This window comes from Cinclus cinclus, chromosome 1, assembly GCF_963662255.1.
Source record: "Cinclus cinclus chromosome 1, bCinCin1.1, whole genome shotgun sequence".
In the NCBI taxonomy this organism is placed as follows: domain Eukaryota; kingdom Metazoa; phylum Chordata; class Aves; order Passeriformes; family Cinclidae; genus Cinclus; species Cinclus cinclus.
This window is the reverse complement of record NC_085046.1, coordinates 2368073-2389079: the sequence shown is the minus strand read 5'-3', so window position 1 is coordinate 2389079 and position 21007 is coordinate 2368073. Positions and strand designations below refer to the sequence as shown.

At 47.7% G+C, this 21007-nt stretch overlaps 3 protein-coding genes across 4 annotated transcripts; 2 read left to right on the top strand and 1 right to left on the bottom strand.

Annotated features, from left to right (window-relative positions):
• Window positions 1–3051: 3051 nt before the first annotated feature.
• HIGD1A (HIG1 hypoxia inducible domain family member 1A) lies at window positions 3052–7800 on the bottom strand. Of its 2 annotated transcripts, none has more exons than XM_062493304.1 (4): window positions 7742–7800; window positions 5878–5985; window positions 3957–4091; window positions 3052–3212 (listed from the first exon to the last, which is right to left on the bottom strand). In XM_062493304.1, exons 2-4 carry the CDS (start codon window positions 5978–5980, stop codon window positions 3163–3165), a joined length of 288 nt encoding a protein of 95 aa, XP_062349288.1. In that variant the 5' UTR covers window positions 5981–5985; window positions 7742–7800; the 3' UTR covers window positions 3052–3162. The 2 variants fall into 2 exon arrangements, with proteins under 2 accessions (XP_062349288.1, XP_062349296.1); XM_062493312.1 differs by having other exon boundaries at window positions 7674–7760.
• A 2507-nt stretch (window positions 7801–10307) lies between these two features.
• Window positions 10308–14194, top strand: ACKR2 (atypical chemokine receptor 2). The gene is given in 6 exon segments (XM_062493291.1): window positions 10308–10372; window positions 10374–10399; window positions 10610–10668; window positions 10752–10754; window positions 11231–11288; window positions 13077–14194. Coding segments are annotated over 6 exon segments (1329 nt in total).
• A 2137-nt stretch (window positions 14195–16331) lies between these two features.
• On the top strand, window positions 16332–18000 carry LOC134044170 (7-alpha-hydroxycholest-4-en-3-one 12-alpha-hydroxylase). Its single transcript, XM_062493280.1, has one exon. It carries the CDS (start codon window positions 16477–16479, stop codon window positions 17998–18000), a length of 1524 nt encoding a protein of 507 aa, XP_062349264.1. The 5' UTR covers window positions 16332–16476.
• The last annotated feature ends 3007 nt before the right edge of the window (window positions 18001–21007 follow it).

Here is a 21007-nt window from a genome sequence, read left to right as displayed (position 1 = left end):
TATATTAGTAGTAGGTGTTTTTACTGGGTGTTATTTAACTAAGCAGGTAGTTTATTTATTACCAAGACAGTTTATTAGCTCATGTTACTCTTAAAAAAACCTAAAAAATATTTTAACACTACACATACAGTATCGACCTTAATATTTGCAAAAAGCCAATGCCATAACATGTATTTATAAAAAACACAAAATGTTTAGAATGCTTCTATATGAATGAAAGGATGGTGGGAAATAATTTTGTTGATCGACCTCTCCAAGAGATAAGAAAACAGTGACAAAAGCAGAGCACCAGAGAAGAATTGTAGAAGAATTTGTTAACCCCTTATCAGAGGATGTGGAACAACAAGATGGAGACACAAGAAGAAATAAAGCATAGCTCACAGGATGTCGTGCAGAAAAGTTAGACTGTAAAGAAAACAAACTGGAGAGTTGCTGAAATATCAAAAACTCATAAGAATGTCTGAATAAAGTATGAAGCACACGAATATGTACCTACCTCAGTAATGAAACACTATACAGATCACACTTTCCAGCTTGGTGCTTTTTGGCCAAAAGCCAAGGGCACCCCAGCACTGGTTGATTTTTTTTTTTTAATTTGTTATCCCTAATTAAACTTCTAAAAAGAAAACTTCCAAACTGCAAATCTCATTTCTCACAGGGTGAAGAAATATTCCTGAATATCTCATCTAAACCAGCCGTGGCTCCAGCCAAGGCAGGGTCACCTGGGGCAGGTGACACAGGATCTCATCCAGGTGTTATAAATGAGAAATAAAAAGTCTCCATATTTAGCAAAATTTAGACTGCTTTATTTGATATAGATGAAGCAAGCAGCGCTGGGGAACGTGAGGGGTTATTGCCCACTTCATGTTCCACCAAACTTGGTTTGCAGTTTGTTTTTTTTTATATAGTATGTTTTTCCTTATAGTAATGAATAATTTATTTTTTTTTTTGCTGTCATTATTTTGCTAGGTAAGCAGTGGTAGTTAAAAAAACATTTGTGGGACCGCTGTGTAAAATTTCTGAACAATTTGTCAAGTAACCATCTGGTCTTGTTAGATAAAAAAACAGTAGAAATAGAAAGTTTAGTCTTAGCAGACAGGTTGCAATTGATTACACAAAGGCAGGAAATTTGATTTTGCAAAATCGTTTAGGCCGTAGGAAAACCTTGTTTTTACAAACTAGTATCATATACAATTTGCTTTTAAAAACCCACAATATTCATAACAGGAGGATTTAAACAAAATGATTTAATCATATATTTTTCTCCATCTAATGTCCACGCTTCACTTCAAAACTTAGTATTCTGGTTTATACAAACCCCAATGCTTTTCTAATTAACACGAACCTTTAATTAACACAATTATCACACAGGTAAGGTCTGCAAAGTCTCCAGGGAATGACACTCCACACTCTCCATGGCCAGCGCTCCGCCGCCCTCAGCCAAAACGATTTCTCTCGCCATTTTGAGGCGGAAGTTCTTGTGTTAACTTTTACAAATTTTGATCGTAAACCTGTAATTTCCACCCTCCCGCCTCGCCCTGTGACCCGCCAGGACCCGCTGGGTCCTGGCAGCGCCGCGTTGCGCGCCCATCCCGGGAACTCCCGCCCGCGCTTGCCGCACGTCCCCCCGGCCTACCCGAGCGGCGTTCCCGAGGGTACCGGGAGGGTGGCACCGGGAAGGAGCCCGTGGCTGTCCCGGTTTCCTCCTGGCCCGGAGATGCGGTCCCGGTGCCCGCTCCGGGCCCGACGCGGTGTCCATGGCAACGGGAGCGCGCGCGCCCTTCCCCTCAGCGCCGCCGCCATGATGGCTTCCCCTCACGGCCCACACCGCCATCCCCTCACCGGCATCCCCTCACGGCCCACACCGCCATCCCCTCACCGGCATCCCCTCACGGCCCACACCGCCATCCCCTCACCGCCATCCCCTCACCGGCCCTCCCCTCACGGCCTTCACCGGCATGCCCTCACCGACATCCCCTCACGGCCCTCCCCTTCTCCCCTCTCCGCGCTGGTAAAAACAGCAAAATGCCTCGGCGCCTCTTCCCGTTTGGGATCAGCCAAGGGTGATGCCTGGCAATCAAGGAGAGCAGCAGCGGCTGGGAATTCCTTTTCCACCATCCTCAGGTGATTTTTATTTTATAGGATGTGGGCCCAACGAATCCATAGGTAAAGGAGTTACCTCCTCTGCTCGCTTTAGTCGTGTTTAATCTCGCCCTGCTCTGTAGAACAGGTCACACGTGCAGTTTGTAACGTGGTGTCTGCAACATCTGAGGCTCTAACCACGGAATGTCAGCTAACAGAATATGTGCTTTTCTAGAAATTAGCTTTTATTTTCATGACTGTTGGAGGTACAAGGAGTTTGAGTGTAAAATAACTCACAGACAAGGATTTTAATACCTCAAAGGTGTTGGAGGGCTTTCCAGATTTAAATGGTTTAAAATTTTCTGTGTGGAACAGTACTGCAGAAGTCAGCTAGATCATACATTTTAAAAACATTAAACCTTAATTTGGTGGTTTAGTTTTCAAAATATGTATTTTAAATGTTACATTTAGATGTTACTCAGAAGAACACCGTAAATAAAATTACAAAATATAATCCAAGGGTCTGATATAGCAAAAATAGGGAGCCTGTGCCTTCGTTAACAATGAATAAATATAACATTTAAATAGCTGCAACATACTTATGCCTTAAATAAAAATATAGATGTCTATATATCTCTGTCAATATTTTAGAAGTCATTTAGTGCTACTGGAAGCTTCTAAATTACAAACGTGGAGGCAGAGGATAGAAAATGACAGCAAGGCATTCCAGACATTCCCTGGCAGAAGCCAGTTCAGACATGGTTGTTTTGGGCAACAACAGCAAAAGAAGTCACCAGTTTTAGGACTGAGTTGATGGGAAAGACAGAGGAGTTGCACTCCATGATATCCCCTAAAAAACTGGGATGTGGTGGTGTCAAATCAGAGAGACCCGGACCCCAATACCCGCTCCCCCAGGGCACATTCTGAGGCTGCCAGGTTCAGCACAGTGTACCATACACAAAATAGAACAATTCTCTAATGCCATGTATTATTTGTTTTCCCTCAAGGACCCCTCGACAGGAGGTTTGGAGCTGCAGTACACAGGCCACTACCAGAACAGGGATTTCAGACAGCTTCCCACTATTCCTTGGGCTTCACCACATAATCCTGGAACATGGAATACAGCACACCTGCAGGACAGAAAAAAAAGGTACAATTAAAGGAGCTGTGTTAAATAAGAAATAATGGATTGCAAAATCTGAACAGTTCTGAACAAGACAGATTTCCCTTCCTCAGCTCTATTTTTTAATAGCAGTGATGGACACTACAAAATTCTTCATATACAGAGAAACTGGGTATGAAGATACACAATTTATACCCTGAGCTAATTCTAGTTGGATTTTGTGGTCAAAGTCAAGCTTTTCCATTGTTCCTGCTGGGAATGCAGTATGGACAGACAGTATATCATGGGATGTACATTTACATACAGATGAGACCTGGGGTGTACAGACCAGGGGCACAGTGTCCATGTACATTCAGAGACAAGTCCAGGCTGAAAAAATATATATACATATATATATAATACCATAGTCTATGTACTCTGTGGATCTTCCAGTGCAACAAATTCAGAAACAGCAACATATTTACAAGGAAAAATAAAGTCAGATGCACGTTTTCTTTTTTTGGCCTGTAAGAGGCAGAGATGCAGAACCTCACATTCCATGTCTTGACATAATCAAAACCGCTACTCTGAAATTAAGACACTTAACTACATAAAAGCAGATTACTCCAGAGAGGCTGATCAGGTAAGGAGCACAAACATCCTGAAATAAATGTTCTGGATACTTCCACCCAGCAATATTATCCACTGGGAGAGGTACAGGAGGCTGGCTGTGGCTTGCCAGTGCCAAGGACAGCTCCCATTCCATACGTACCACACGTCAGGGCTCCCACGGCGAAGCCCTGGGCTGCCACACGCATGTGGATCAGGTGAAGGGACATTTTGGTGTCACCTCTGTGCTTCAGCTTGTACAGCCCATAGGCAACCACAGCAGCGAAGCCACCCATCCCTGCAAGGCAAGGAGAGCATCCCTCTGAGTAGGGATCCCTGGGAGGAGTGAAGGGACCCACCTAGACAAAACAGCCTGCAAATCACTCAGCTGGAAAAGACCCTTAAGATCACAGAGTCCAATCAATCCCCCACAGCTGCCAAGGCCACTGCTAAACCGTGCCCCCAGGTGTCACGTCCGTACAGTTTTTCAATCCCTACATGGGTGGTGATTGTACCACTGCCCTGGGCAGCCCTTGCCTTGAAGAAATTTCTCCTAATATCCAGTCTAAACCTCCCCAGCACAACTTGAGGCTATTCTCTCTCATCCTAGAATAAACCTGTTTTGGTTTAATCACTGGTTTTGTGTACTGGTAAATGCTAGCCCTGGTTTCACTCCAGTGCCACCTCATCCAGTGCACAAGTCAGTGCAGGGAAGAGCAAGAGATTTCCACCAGCATTAAAATGCCAAAGGAGCAGCTCAGTGTGTCAGAATTCCCTGGACATTTTTCAGACAGAACCAGGGCTCCTCTCACCTTCTTTCCTGCACAGACACTCACACCCAAGACCCCCACTCGGCTGATGCTCAGACTCTCTGTCTGGATGCTCCCTGATGCATCCACTGGCCTGCTGCAGTTGCTGTTTTGCGTGCTGTCACATTTGGCCAGGTGCCACCAGGACAGGACAAGTCCCCAAGCTGTGAGGAGGGAGGCTCCACCAGGTCTCTTTCCCAGGGCCAGAATTCACTGATAATGCTTCAGCAGAGCAAACAGCCCCAGCTTTGCCAGCTCCAGCAGTGATGCTGTCACAGAATACACAGAAGAAATGCACAAACTTTTCCAATTCCATCTATTTAATTCCATTTTTAGGATTATTTGCACAGTTCATAGGTGGATGCCAAGTTTTAAGTGCTGTGTATATTTTACTGAGCAGAGCACAGGCAGTTTGTCTTCCCTGAGCTGGAGCATTACCAGTGCCACCAGGAAGCTGTAAACACTTAATTCAAATTCACTCTCATTAAATACCAATTAAGAGTTTTAGGGCCTTTGGGTTGACAAAGGTCAAAGGTGAGTTCTGTCAATCTGCTTCGGGGAACTGGAACTCCTGGAGTTCATGGTACAGCCCAGCAAGGTGGAGACAAAGGCCAGTGACCACAGAACCAGTGACGGAAATCTGCTGGCAAACACTTGGAACAGTTCACCCCGAGTGACCCCGCTACTCTCCATTTAAGGTGGCTACAAATCAAAACGTGTCTTGTGTCAGACAAAAGCTGATCCTTGCTCTGCTCAGAAGCTGAGTCTCAATAGAGGCTGAAGAATTTTTAACAACTTCCTCAAGCTGGGGTTATGTTACTTTTAGTAACATAAAAGTTACTAAAAAATGCATTTTAAACAAAGCAATGGCAGCAAAGGGCTGAAACATTTACCAGACAGGCTGTAATTTAAATCCTTCTAGTTTGTATTTTGATAGCTTTTAAGTCACTTGGTAGTGGTCACATAATTCCCAGGAACTGTGCTCCATATCAGCTGCACAACACACTCCTTAACCACATGACAGCATCACCTTCACATGTTTTCTAGCCTCACCTAAAAAGCCTTTCAGGGTTTGTTGGTTTGGGGTTTTTCTTATACTTGTAGGTTCTAAGTTGTTTTTCATTTAAGGTAACAAGCCTCATTAATTTCCCTCTTTCTTGGAGGAATTATGGGGAAGTAATTCCTAAGTAATTTCCTGTTCAGAGAAAAAAGGTGAACAGTGATAGTTTTTCCCACATTGATTGTGCAAACACATTTCCCCATTTTTGAACTCACCAATGGGCACTAACGGCGTCTCCTTAACTTTTTTTATCAGCTTTGAGGTCTGGCTGGTCTCTCTCTCATACTCAGGGAAAACGGATTCCTGGCTGGGTGACATGGTGGCTGTGAAGACAAAAAGCCTCCCTTCAGGTTTTTGAAACCCCAGATATAGAGACTCTTTAGGAAAAGAAAATCCCTTGTATACTCCACCAGGCAGAAATAGCCAGGTAGTGAGATATAAAAACAGGTGTCGTGGGCAGGTGGTTAAATTCAAGTGAAGCCTTAGGAAGCAGGATTGTTGCTTACTAAGAGGGCTAAGAAGAAAACAAAACCAACAAAAGTAGGAAACCAACAAATTTCTGCCATCTGTTTTTGTAGCTTTACAGATCCCAGTGACCCCCCAATGCTCACAGGCAGCCACAGAAAGCTTTGGTCAGTGCCTGCCTTTCCTTTCAGGAATTCCACGTCTCGCCACTCTGCTCGGCTTTCGCAGCTGGTCCTTTATGGCAGTTCTGACCTCAGCAAAGTTCACTTCTCCCCCCTCCTTCCCTGCCAAGAGCAGCAGCCACAGCAGTCGGGCTGGGAAGCACGAGCTGCTGCACAAGGTCAGCCCAGCCTATCCCACAGCAACATAATTCCAAATTCCTGATGGAGAACACAAGGATGGAAAACAGCCTACGCTGAGGAGCTGGAGCAAGTCCTGAAGCTCTCAATAGGTGCAGACTCATGTGGGGTCGCACCAGGAGACGTCAGCCACAGGTGATTTCTCACCTTCCCCCAGGGCAAACAAAAAGCAGCAACGGCCCTGAGAAGGGCTCCATTCACAGAACCATCATCACCAAAGTGAGAGATCCTCCAGAACTTCCCTGCTTTTTGTGCTGGGAATTGCATGGATTACACCAAGAGCTGTTCCCTCCTCGGTGCTCGGCATAAGCATCATTCTGTTAATGACAATTTCTGCCAGTGACACCACAGAGGGCCCTGCTAGAGAAATCTCTACTGCTATTGTTCAGCTTTGTCACCGACGGCAAAACACAACTCAGGGGCACATGGAAAGGCTCCAAGCTCTAGGAATAAACCAAGAGGAATTTCATTAAGCAGGCGCCAGTAACCATAGGCAGAAGACACATTTCAAAGGTGCCCGTGCTTCCTGCTTATACAGCATTTCACGCACAACCATGTGAGCGGATTGACTGGTTCTGAAACCATTTCCTCTGCTAGGCCAAAGGATTTGGTCTCTCCGTGGCTACTACAACCACCCTTATTTGCTAAACGTAAATAATAATTTTAGCCTGACTCATTCAGAGAAGGGAACAAGAGCTCCCCTGTCACTCAGCAGAGGAGGAGACAGCCAGAGGGGAGATTTACACAAGAAAATTATATAAAAGTGAAACAATTCAAGCATCACTATAAGTTTCTGTGACCTTCAGCCTTGACCTTGCCGACACCGAACAGGGAGGTCAGGGCACCTGCGTGACCGGTGTCACCCGCGAGGGACACGGCTGGAGGCCCATGGGTGGGAAGGTGACAGATGCCAGCATCCCTCCCGGCAAGGAGGAGACCCTGGGTACCCCCAGGCTGCTTTCCGCCTGCCCAGCTCCACATGGGGATCTTTTCCCCACGCCATAGCCCCAGGTCCCCGCACACCATACGCGGACTATTCCCCACTGCGGCCCCCGGCACCTTCACCGCACTCAGGCCTTCTGTCCCGCGCCCCACAACCCCACACGGGGCCTCTGCTCTACGCCTGCCCCCCGTCACTTTCACCCCACACGGGAACCCTTCCTCGTTCCAGCCCCCGGCAGTCGCACCCCAGCAGAGCTGCGGCAGTGTCCCCGGCTGTACCGCGGGTCCCGCCCGCCCCACGCTCGGCTCTCACCGCGCTGATCCGATACCGGCCGGCGTCTGCCGCGCTGGGTCCCCCCGCCTCTTATTGGCCGCTTCCGCCCCGCCTCTCCGCCGGGACCACAACTCCCAGCGTGCCGCGCGCCCGCCGACAGCCAATCCGGAGCGCGGCCGCCGCCACCGCTTCCTTATACGGGCACGGAGGGGGGGGCAAGCGGTGACATCAGCGCGCGGAGCTCCGCATTGCGGCGGAGCGGAGGTGGTGCGGGGCGGCCGGCAGGGGGCGCTGTGGGGCCCTGCCCTCAGTCACGGCCCTGCCCTCAGTCACGGCCCTGCCCTCAGCCACGGCCCTGCCCTCAGCCACGGCCCTGCCCTCAGCCACGGCCCTGCTCTCAGTCACGGACCTACGCGTCTTCGCGGTGCCGAGACCCGTGTGGGACCTGGGGCTCTGGTTTAACCCCCAAACAGCACGTCTGGCAACATATGCAGGGCAGAAAAACATCTTCTGCTGAATTGTGCACCTTGTCTGCTTTCTGCTTCATCAACTTCCCGTATTGTCACACTGTGAGAGTCAGACTGCTGGCAACACCTTGACAGGACAAGGGCAAACAGTTTCAAATTAAAAGGGAAGAGCTTTAGATTAGATATGGGAAGAAATTGTTCTGTACGAGGGTGGTAAGGCCCCAGCACAGGTTGCCCAGAGAAGTTGGGGTTACCCCTGGATCCCTGGAAGTGTCCAAGACCAGGTTGGACAGGGCTCAGAACAACCTGGGATAGTGGAAAGTGTCCCTGCCCATGGTAAGGGATGGGATGTCTATGGGAAATCCCACTGGGAAAAGCTGGTGTCCATAAAGGACACAGAGGAGTCCGCAGCTTTATTGGGATAAAGGGAGAGAGGCCACTGGGGCACAGCCCGTGGGGTTTTCTATCTCGAGGTTTTGGAGGGGACATCCTCCTTTTATCCCAGACTCCTTTTATCTCAGACTCCTTTTATCCCAAACTCCTTTTATCCCAAACTTCCTTCCCCCACTGGCTGAGGTACCAGGAAGGTGCAGCTTTCCCGAACCTACTGCCACATATTTCCCCCCTTGAGTTTGTCATTTCACCCGAAGTTCAGAAGTTCAGGGTTGTGCAGCCCCATTTGGCTCTTTCAGGAGCCAAACTGTCCGGGCTCTGTAACAAACCTGCTGCCCAAAGCTGGTACAGACATTAACCCCATTTCAAACCCATCCCCTTTGGAAATGTTTGTAAAGACATCAGCACACATCTTCTATATTGTTGAGATTGAGATGAGATGATGAGATGAGATGAGATGATATCTTTAAGGCCCCTTCCAACCCAAACCCTTCTGAGATTCTGTGAAATTTAGGCTCTTACTTTCTCCTTTGCTGAAGAGCTTCCACCTCATGTCAGAATCATGGAATGGTTTGGGTTGGAAGGGACCTTAAAATTCATCCCATTCCACCCCACTGCCATGGTCAGGGTCCTTCCACCAGACCAGGTTGCTCCAAGCTCTGTCCAACTTGGAACACTTCCAGGACAGCCACAGCTTCTTTGGCTTTCCCTCAGTCTTATTATCTTGCTGCTGAATTATGTCATTGACTATGTTTCCTATATTTCAGCTTTCAAGCAGACCTTCATTTTACCCTCACTCTGTGCCAGGATTTTGATGCCCAAAGACAACCTAGAAATTGCTCCTGACTTAAACTGTACTCTAGAAGAGGAAGAAGAATCTGCTGGGATCCCAAAGATGCCTAAAACCTTCTAAATCTGAGAACAGATCATCAGAGCAAAACAGCAAAAGATAAATCCTTTTGTCTCTAAGCCCAGTGCTCCTGTGTGGTGTTTGTACTTCCCCATCTCCGAGCTGGAGGAAGGCAGAGCTGCCGCTCCTGCAGGGTCACTCTGCCACAGACATGTGGCACAAAATAAAGTGGCTCAGACAAGCACTGCATCTCGCTAAATGTGCTGCCCATTACCCCTAATCTGGTTACCTTAATTGCCAAAGCCATTAGGGCCCTGCAGTCTGAAAGGAAACAAAAAATCTATGCAATTACCAGCCCTGAAATTGAGTTAAAATCTTGTAATAAATTACAGTGAAGGCCACTTTCTCCAGTGACTCTCAGAGGCACGTTTAATTCTCTGCTTCAGGGCAGAAACTCAATTAAAAACAAAAACTTACTTCATTTTAATTGCTGGCCTAATGAAACCTCTGTCACCTGCAGCTTCCTTGTGTGCGTGTCCAGTGTCTCAGCTCTACGAGTGGCTTCTTGCTCTCTGCTATTGTGTGTGTTGCACACACATTATAATAATATATATTTATTATAGGGTATATTTTAAGTGCAGCAGCAGCAGATGGTGGTAAACATGGAAATGGGTAAAAATAACACAAATTTCTCTTTGTAAATCTGCCTGCCTCAGGGTGGGTTGGATGTGGAGCATCACTGCTGCTCTGCTCTCCTGTTTTGACCAGGGTGGTTTGGGTTGTATAAAATGCACTGGGTTTGGCACAGGGAAGCCTTGGCACAGCCAGGGTGGTCCCATGGCCATGTTTGTTGAGACGAGGAAATGAGCAGAAGTGTGACCACTCACTCATGCTGATGCACAAAAACTTCTCCAATGAACCACTTCATCAGAAACACCTTTGGCAGAGGGCATTTCTGCTCTGGGATGAGGATTCTGCAGCATCCAGGTGGCACGTGGGTTGTTCAGATTTCCTGCAAAACACACGGATTCTTACAGCAGGGTCTCAGCCCTGGGAGCTGTTGTAGATGTTGTGCTCAAACACAGGGTGGAGATCATTCTTCCAGCATTGCCAGGGAATTATGAACACCAGGAAAAGCAGAACAAAACCACGGAGGTTATGCTGAGCTCACATTTCCTGACTGTCCTCCTACACAAGCAAAAGTTCCTAAAAGCCTTGTTCGAGCCTCTCGCAGGATGGAAACAGGAGAAGCTCTTGTAAGTGCCTTTTCTGCTTCTTGCTTGTAGACAAAGCCACACAAAAAAATCTGGCAATGTGCTCTCTTGCTTTTGAAAGATAGCCAGTTTGGGATTGGGATTAATTCCTGAGCTCAGCCCTCCCTTCCACTCTGAGCTACGGGATAGGGATGTGGATGCCAGTGCTGGGCTGATGTGGAGGGAGAAGGATGTGGCAGAGGGAGAAAAGAAATCTCAGTGGGCTGGCAGAGACCCCAAATGCAAATTTTGGGAATGGTTTGTCCAGGCGTGAGCAGAGGGGGTGTGAGGGGGAAGGTGTTTAGGAGTCTTCGGTGGTGCTGTGATCAGCAGGGTGGGCAGCTTTGGTTTCCTCCCAAAGGCCTGCAGTCACAGGTGAGGGTGAATTTCCTCCAAAATGTGATACAGAAAAGAAATTTTAAAAAGCTCATACATTTTTATGGCACTTTCCCATGGCAGAGCCTTGCTCTCCCACTGCTCAGTCTGAAGTGCTCTGTAGCACTTGCCAAAAAACGGCAGGAAAACTTTTCTATCCAGCTCAGACCCATTATTCTTTTCCTTTCAGCTGCCTGGAAGTTCTTGGAATGGGAATTTAAGCAGTTTCAGTCATGGGACCACAGCAGGTACGTCCAGAGATTCACCCCTTACAGCTGCACACCCACTCTGAGCCTGTGGGGTGCAGGGGCTCCCCTTTTCCTGGGGTGTTTGTGGGGAGGGAGCCATCCCTAAACTCTGCAGATCCACCATGGGATATGTTCTCGTTGGGATGCACAGCACAGCTGGGGACCAAAAGCTCCATATTCTCATTTCTGAGTGGCTGCAGATCTCTGCAGGGAGAAACAGATCCCCGAGGAGAGGCTGGACCTACACAGCCAGGCCTTTTTGGGACTGCTGGCAAATGAGCCCCAGGGAAAAGATGGGTATCTTCGGCCATGGCTGAAAAAAAAATATGTGGTTTAGGGGTGGAGGGGTGTTTACACAATTCTTTGCAAAACTATTTTTTGTTTTGCTGTCAGAATGTGAAGATTAGCCTTGATTTTTAAACTCCTTGTTAACCTTCGAAGTGCCAACAGCACCAGGCAAATCCTGTCTCCTACTCTGTGAAATGGGCTCCTCAGTGACAGTTTTTTTCCTGAAAAATCTGAGTAGGAGGCTCCAAAATTAGGAGGCTCCCAGTCACTCACCATTTCCTGAAATCTGGGCTGCAGCTATCGAAACACTGACACCCACAGTTCCAGGGAGTGACCACTGCAGGGATTGTCTCATGCCTTGTCTCATGCAGAATTGACTCCAGCAGTGTTCTTCCAGCTGAATCTCTCCCTCTCACCATAATTCAGGACTGGATTCTGGTGCCTACATGTCCTCATCTTGGATGAGTCTTTGAGCACCCTGGGATAACGGCAGGTGTCTGTGCAGGGCAAGAGGGTTGGAACAAGCTGATCTTCAAGGTCCCTTCCAATCCACACCATTCTGGGATTCTATGAATTCTGTATTTTCCACTTACTAATGTCTTTTACCAGAATCCATGTCTTATTGTCCTGGAGTTGGCATGTGGGCAGGGGGGGCTCAGTGTCCTCCCAGAAGCAGGGAGATGTTCAGAATTTCCACTCTGGGAACAGCCCCACTGACATAAAAGTGCTAGTGGCAGGTTCTTCTTCATCAAGAATTGAAATGCTGCTTTGTCAGTAGTGACCCAGATGAATATAAGTAGCTCACAGTGAGCTGCAGTGGTAGATTTCCTGTAATTTGGAGCAGAAAATTTGCTAAAAGCCTGTGGTGGTGTCAGGAGGAAGTAGTGACTTATGTCAGAGGAAACCATGCTCATTCATTTTTATGTGTCTAAGTAAAGAAAGCAGAATTAATTTTAGGTTTTGGTTTTGTATTTGTTTTTTTGTTTTTTTGTTTTTTTAAATATGTACATGTAGACAGCTATCCCCATGCTTAGGCAAAGGCCAGGTTGTTCAGGACACAAAATACTCACCAGATAGTGGCAGAAATTTAAACCCGTGAAATTCCAGTACCTGAAGGGAGCCTACAAGATGGGCTTTCTACTAGAGCATGGAGCAACAGGACAACAGGGAATGGCTTCAAACTGAAAGAGGGCAGGTTTGGATCAAATACTAGGAGGAAGTTCTTTGCTGTGAGGCCCTGGCACAGAATTTCCAGAGAAGCTGTGGCTGTCCCTGGATCCCTGGGAGTGTCCAAGGCCAGGTTGGATGGGGCTTGGGGCAACCTGGGGCAGTGGAACATGTCCCTGCCCATGGCAGGGGGTGGAACAAGATGATCTTGAAGGTCCCTTCCCACCCAAACCATTCTGTGATTCTATGAACTAAAGAAAAACCCTCTGTGATGTGATGTTTGCTTCCTGTGTGAATTGGAACAACACTTTGATCCCTTTCCCTTGTTCCTAGGCAGCCACTGGCCAAACACAGCCTCTGGAGTGACAGTAACAACCCCAGACATGTGGCTGGGTGCTGCCAATTCAAGTGAATACCCATATGAATACCTGGATGAGGAGGATTATGAGCTCTATGGCCCTTGCACCAAAGAGGAGGTGCTCTCCTTCAGCAGGGTGTTCTTGCCATCATTTTACACCGTGATCTTCCTGGTTGGAATGGCTGGGAATGCCCTGCTCTTTACTGTCCTCCTCATGTACATCAAGAAGAAAAAGAAGATGACTGAGCTGTATCTGCTGAACCTGGTGGTTTCAGACTTCTTCCTGCTACTGACCCTTCCTTTCTGGGCTCTGTACATTTCTCAGTGGGTCACCTGGGACATCTTGTGCCCATTCTTAAACGCCATGTACACTCTGAACTTCTACAGTGGCATCTTCTTCGTGAGCTGCATGAGCCTGGACATGTATCTGCAGATAGTTCATGCTTGCTCTCCTCACAGCTCCATGGTGTGGAGGAATTCCATCCTCGTCTTGCTGGTGATGTGGATCCTTTCCATAGCTCTCTCCATTCCTGATGGCCTCTTCACCAGCATAAGGCAAATTCACAACAAAACCATCATGTGCACCCAGGATTATGGCCAGGAACACTTATTTTGGAAAGTTGTCTTTCGGGTCATTCAAAACACCCTGGGATTCCTTTTCCCCTTCCTCTTCATGACATTCTGCTACTCCCGCATTGCGTGTGTCGTCAACACCTCACAGATACCTGGCTCCGGGAGAGCTCTCTGCTTAGTCCTTACTCTGGTGGGGGTCTTCTTTGTGCTCTGGTGTCCTTACAACGTTGTGCTCATCCTCCACTCCCTGCAAGATGTTGGTGTGATCAGGAGCTGTGAAAGCAGTAAGAAACTGGACTATGCCCTGCAGATCACAGAGAGCTTGTCCTTTGTCCACTGCTGTCTCAATCCCTTGCTCTATGCTTTTGTGAAGAAACGGTTCAGGGCATATTTGTGGAAGATCCCTCAGGCCATTTTCAGGAGAGGAGCTTTCTTTTCCATCCAGGACTCCCAGACGAGCCCATCTTGCAGCAGATACACAGCTCAGATAGAAATGTTGAGCATCACAAATGCATCATAAATATTTACATTGTTTATGCTATGTGTGTGCCCTCTGTGCTGTATTTATCAGTCCTGCCCATGATGGAGTTGGTGTGAGCCCAGAGCACTGTGTAACCAGATAGTTCATCCTAGCAACAGCCTTGAGATGAGGACTTTCCATATTGGGATTGGAAAAGTACATGTGGGATCTGTTTCTGTTGCAAGTGGAATTATTATGAAAGGATTGTCCTGGATTTACATTAGTGGAAGAAACCCAGTTCCCATCTGGAGTATGTAAAGCAGTAGCAAATAAAGAAGCAGATTTCTCAATGTTGTGCCTTAAGAAATGCAAACTGAAACTTGAGAAGAGATTCTCCTCCTCCCTGGCATGGGCTGAGGAATGGATTTCCATGCTCATCCATCAGGCCAGAAACTCTACCAGGGGATGGCTTTGCTTCTCATGACTCTTACCATTTCCTAGATGATTTAACCAGGATAATCTCACTTTCTACCAGAACATACAACAGGAAGGAGTGGACACCTTTAAGCCGAGTTGTTCTCTGTCATGATGGGCTATGCCACATTCAGACCTGCTGGACAGGGAGCTGTGACTCTCCAAGGGGCAGAGCCTAGGTTAGAGATCAGTTAAATCATCAGCAGGTTTGAGACCAGTTTGATCAGAACAAAGTCCAGACCAGTAACAATCAGTGAGAAAGAGATAAAAAGTGTGCTCAGCAGAACAATGGTGGAGGTATTTGCCTTCCAAGATCCAGTTTAATGAGATAAAAAAGATCCATGGATACCACCTATAACATTAATATTGGCATTGAAATACCACAGAGTGAGACCATGGCCTGAACAGAAGAGCACAGTGCTGATGGTCAATCCTTATTACCCAGTGCAGCTTTGAAGTTCAAGATTCTGAGTTTGCTGACTTTTTTTTTTTTAAAGGCATTATTCACCCCAAATGGTCCTGAACCTTAAATGGTCCCTTTCCATCCTGGAAACCTATTAAGTCTGGAAGTTATATAGAGTTGTACAAATAAAATTATTAATTTAAGATAAAGCAGTCATCACCTTTATTTTATTACTACATAAGATTACAGGACTGAGAAGGGCTTTGAGTTGATCACTGCTGTTATTTTTCTTCCCAACATTGCTAGTGTTTTTTCCAAAATGTTAAGTTTGGGAGCTTTCCTTAAAAAAAACAGTCAGAATAAATATTTAGCTGATGCTATGATACAGCCTTCACTCCATGGGTCAGGTCACTGGAGGGAATGTGGAAAGGGACAGCAGCTGGGAAGCTAAAAAGGAGATGAAGATTGTCATACCAGACAAAGGGGAAGGCTCCTGAGACTGTGGAAAACTTAGGATGGGATGCTCTAGGGAAGAGCAAAGGTGAGGAAATAGAGGGGAGTTAAGGCATGAGAAGAGGTCCATGCACCAGTGGCTGGGACAGGCTGTGGTGGCAGTCTGGGTAGATCAGGGTGACAGCAGGAACAGTGCCAGGTGGGACACGGGGTCCCTGACATTGTGCCCAAACCCCATGTGGAGAGAGGTAACAGGGGAATTGGAGAAACAGAAGGGAAAGTGAGTAAAGCAGAAGTGCTGTGGTCCCTATGGGCACTGCTCCCCAGCCAGGGGCTGGGTGGGACATTTGGAGACTGCACTCCTCTGGTGCCAAACAAATGCAGTGACTCAAGCTCTCCTCACTTTTGGGGACAGCTCAGCTGCTTTGCTTTTCACTCAGACAGAGCACTAGCACTTGCACTGTTCATTGACAAAGCACTCCTGGCACACGATGTACTGTGGAGAACACCAAAATATCAGAGACTTTTCCCTCTCTTGGCTTTTGAGACCAAATCGGCACAGCTGTGATCCCCTTCCCTTGGTCCTGTGCTCATTTCCAGTAGCATTTCCAACATCTACTCTTGGTTTCATTTTTTCAGTGGGTGTCCACAGCCTGGTCTTAAAGGCAGAAATTACAGAGTGGGATTCTCTGAACATTTTACTTACAAAATCTGGGCTCCATGCAGCCTAGAGGAGGGGATTTGCCTCGTGCCAAAATCCATCCCCCTAACACAGCATAGGTACTCCCAACGGGATTCCAACATACCTTCCACCTTAAAAATCTTCTGTTCATCCAGGGACAAGTTCAGTCCAGAGCGCTCTGCTCCTCAGGGCCAAAGCAAACACTCGCAGCCAATGAGGACAGAGGTTGTCAGCTCTGTGTCTGCTGATCAGCTGCTGGGTGGGGATAAAATGCACATTCCTACCCCAACCTATCTCTAGTGCCAGCTCCTGGATGGGCACAGAGCTCTCATGGTGCTCTGGGTGATTCTCCTCTGTGCCTTGGTGTCATCACTGCTCGGTGGGCTCTATGTCCTGGGTACATTTCGGAGGCAGAGACCCAATGAGCCACCCCTGCACAAAGGTACCATTCCCTGGTTGGGCTACCTGCTGGAATTCCAAAAGGACAGCTCAGAGTTTCTCAAAAGGATGCAGAGGAAACACGGCGATGTTTTCACGGTGCTGATTGGTGGCTGTTACTTCACCTTTGTGATGGATCCCTTCTGCTTTGGCACCATTGTGAAGGAATCTCGATCTAAACTGGACTTTAGGACTAATGCTACTCAGCTAGTCCTGCGCGTTTTTGGCTATAAGCCCACCGAAGCCACTCACAGCGTAGTTCATGCATCAAGCACAAAGCACCTGACGGGAGATGGCCTCACTGTCCTTGTACAAGCCACCATGGAGAGCTTTCGGAAGCTGCTGCTTTTCAGCCTGAGCTCAGGAGAGAAGAGAGTGTGGCAGGAGGAAAACCTCTTCCACTTCTGCTACAACATTGTCTTCAGAGCCGGGTATCTGGCTCTGTATGGCACTGAGCCACCCCGAGGGAACAAGGAGAAAGCTGAAGAGCAGGATCGTCTCCACTCCAACCAGCTCTTCCAGGAGTTTCGGAAGTACGACCGCCTCTTCCCTCGCCTGGCCTTTGCTCTGTTGCCTCCCAAGGACAAAAGAGAAGCTGAGCGGCTGAAGAGACACTTCTGGAACATGCTGTCTGTGAAGAAGGTCTGGCAGAAGGACAATATCAGTGGCTGGTTAAGTGATCAAGACCATCTTCTGGCAGAAAATGGTGTCCCCGAGTACATGCGGGACCGTTTCATGTTCATGCTCCTCTGGGCATCCCAAGGCAACACGGGCCCAACTGCCTTCTGGCTCCTCTTGTATCTGCTGAAACATCCAGAGGCTCTGCAGGCTGTGAGAGATGAGGTGGATAAAGTCTTGAGGGAGAGTGGGCAGGAAGTAAAAGCAGGGAACCCCGCAGTTACTGTCACTAGGGACATGCTGAACCAGACTCCCCTGCTGGACAGTGCTCTGGAGGAGACCCTGAGGCTGGTGGCAGCCCCATTGCTGGTCAGAGCTGTCCTCGAGGACACCTGCCTGAGGACAAGCAGTGGGACAGAGTTCACCCTCCGCAAGGGGGACAGGGTGGCTCTGTTCCCACACATCTCTGTGCAGATGAACCCAGAAATCCACGAGGAGCCCCAAGAATTTAAGTATGACCGTTTTGTAAACCCAGATGGCACCAGGAAGGATTTCTACAGAAACGGGAAGAAGCTGAAATTTGTCAACATGCCTTGGGGAGCAGGAGTTTCCATCTGTCCCGGGCGGTTCTTTGCTACTGCTGAGATGAAATTGTTTGTGTTCTTGATGCTGAGTCACTTTGAGCTGGAGCTGGTCAATGAGGAGGAGGAGATCCCAGCCATAGACATCAGCCGCTGGGGATTCGGGACGATGCAGCCTGTCCATGACATTTGGTTCAGATACCGGCCACGCTTTTAACCTGAGGACTCCTGGTGGTGGTGTTTGTACTGGAGTCACCTATAGGACAGATTGTCTGATCCCGTGGTTGTCAGATCTGTGCAGCACCAACACTGATACGATCTTGTTTGCTCAATGTTTATCGTGGCTTTTGTGTTTACCTCCTCCTCACTGCTGCTGCTGTGTTGTTGGGTTGCTGTGTTGTGCTGCTGCTGTGTTGTAGGGTTGGTTTTGGGATACAAATCTGCACAGAGAGACAAAATGTGCCCTGTCAGGCTACTTCCAGCCCTATCCCGGGGGCCATCAGCCCGTTGAAAGCCAAGGGGGGCACAGGATCAGATTGACAGGTGGGAACACAGCTTCAGGTCTTCCAAGGAACAAAGGTTTTGTCCAGGTTCCTCCCAGGGCTGCCCCAGCACAGCATCAGCCCCACGGTCCTGACACGACTCCCATGGAGATGTGTCATCTGTGGATCACTACCTGGGATAAGGAGCAGCTCTCTGGATCACTACCTGGGATAAGGGAGATTGTGTCAAGGTAGGGGAGACATCCTATGCTGTGTAGGGGAAGAGCATTTTGGGATCACAAAGGATTTATAATAGAGTGTTTGGGGGAGGAACAAAAGGGGGAAAAATGAGGGATTTGGGTGATTTGGGGAGGGAAACTGAGATGTAAGGGCTGGTTGGGTGCAGACAGGTGACTGGTCCATAGACTTGTCTGGTCACACCCTGCACATGATCATTTATTTTCCACATGAAGTATCATTGGCAGGATGGCATCAGCTTGTGGTGAGCCTCTGAAAGGTCAGAGAGCATCAAATATCCTCTCCAGAGATGTAAGATTTACTTGGGGTTTTCAAATTGTCTTATTTATGGTTCCCGTCTTGTAACAGATGAGACCTCCAAATGGAGAACCTCAATCCCTTATGGGCTACAGCCGCTGTGACCTTATAGCCCTCAAACATATGTTTTGTCTGCTGCACTGGTGCAGGATAAAACTTTGCTCTACAATCTCTGCTTTGCTTTATTACCCTTCAACAAATCACACCACTTCCTTATTGAAGTTAAATCTAAGCCTCTCCTGCGTGGAGAACAGTGGATTGATTTTAATGCTTATACTAACCTTGGACTTTGGAGATTCTTTGTGGTCGAGGAGTGAAACTCAAACATTTTCACACACGTCCAAACATCAGGTCCAGATTCTGCTTTGTTCTGCAAAGGACAGGGTGATGTAACTGCATGTTAAGGGCAAACTATCCCAGCCTGCCAGAGTGGTCATTAGCCCTGACCTCATGGTGGTAGTGGAAATTCAGGCAGAAACTATCAAGCATTTGTGACAGAACCAAGGAAACAGAAACTACCTGTAAGGCTTGACTGCTACAGCTGATATTTCCATTAGCAATTTCAGCACCTTTTCATTCTTTCCATGCTCCATCTACAGCTCTCACCTATTTCTTTGTCACCCATGGATTCACTCCTCTGAAGTCCTTCTTACATTCTGGTCAATGCAAGACCAGAACATGGCCAGGAATGCCTCGGGGTAGCTGGGCAGCTCAGAGCCATCATCACATCCTGACCAAGTGATGTCCTCCTTCCAGAGCTCTGGGAAATGGATTTTTCATGTGGATGTCTTGCATGGAAGTGGTTCTCAGTGTATACTGTCTGCAAAGAGCCCAGGTCAGAGTTTAGAGGCAAGGGATGTGTACTGCACAAATGTGGATTGGAATTGGGGGAGGGATGTAAAAGTACTGGCAAAGATTAAGCAGAAAATCTGGCTTTATTTGCTTGTCAGAATGGTTTATTTAACCAGCGTTGAGTCTATAAAAGAGCTCAAACATGCTCAAATGCATGCAATCATGAGAAGCAAAAAAGAAAAGAAGTCATATATGGAAGAGCATGAAAGCTCCAAACGAGTTAATCTACAATTAAGTTTTATGTTTAGATAGGTTTTTCCCTGGCATTGAGCTTTCCATCCCAAAGTGCACCAGCAAGAGCAAAGAACTAACCCGTGCCAAGAAAAACCTGACTGGATTTGTGAAAGAAGTTAAATTGGACAGGATCCACAGTTTTGAAAGGTTTCCTGGGGGCAGCCCTCATTGCAGTGTCTGTCTTGTGTAACTCTCCTCCCAGAGAACTGAGCACAGAGTCTGGCCCTAAGCCCTCAGGTTTCTCTCCTGTAGCACACAGTGAAGACAATATCACTTCAACATTCCAAATTTTACAACGTATTGAGTTGGTGCCTGCTCTCCACAACACAGGGAAAGCTCCTCTGCTCTCAGTCACAATTCCTGCTCTGCATGCTCAGCAAGGGAAGGAGTCACGATGCTCCATCTTTCAGGTTTGGAAAAATGTGGGTTAAACTTGTTAGAAAAGAGCATCCCTGGATAAACAGCCTCACTTTTCAATTGACCTGTAATGCATTAGGGACTGTTTTTCTGTACTCCTTCCTCTAAACACAGCCAGACACAGCTCTGAGAAAGCCTCCCCTTACTGCTGTTCATATGAAAAATTGAGGGATACATCAATCACTGCAGAGAAACTCAAAGGAACACTGAAGTTATGAGTACAAAGCAATGACACAGCTAACACCATCCTTTGCAGAGGAAAACAGGGCTTGAAGGTCAAAGAGGAACGTGACATTTCATGATTTTTAAGAAGAACTAACACACTCAGCCTTTGTCAGGGATGGTGCTGCCACATCTCCAGGTAGTTGTGTCCCTGCTCCTCAGGGAAGAGTAGCTCAGCTTCCAAGTGGAAAAGACTCTTAGTGGTACAAAATCTGCACGTTACAAGGTCTCTGCTGGGTTTGCTGCCTTCACTGTCCCGTGTCCCTGTTCCCTCCACAAGTCACATGGACACACAGACAGCATGTGGCACACAGGACACACGGGTAAAACACAGGGAGGCCGGGCAGAGAGCAGCTCCCCCAGCTCAGCTGCTGCACCACAGCTTGGCGGGAGGGTTTGGTACCAAACACTCAGTGCAGAAGGGCACAGGGGAGGCAATTCCCATCCGTCACCACATCCAGG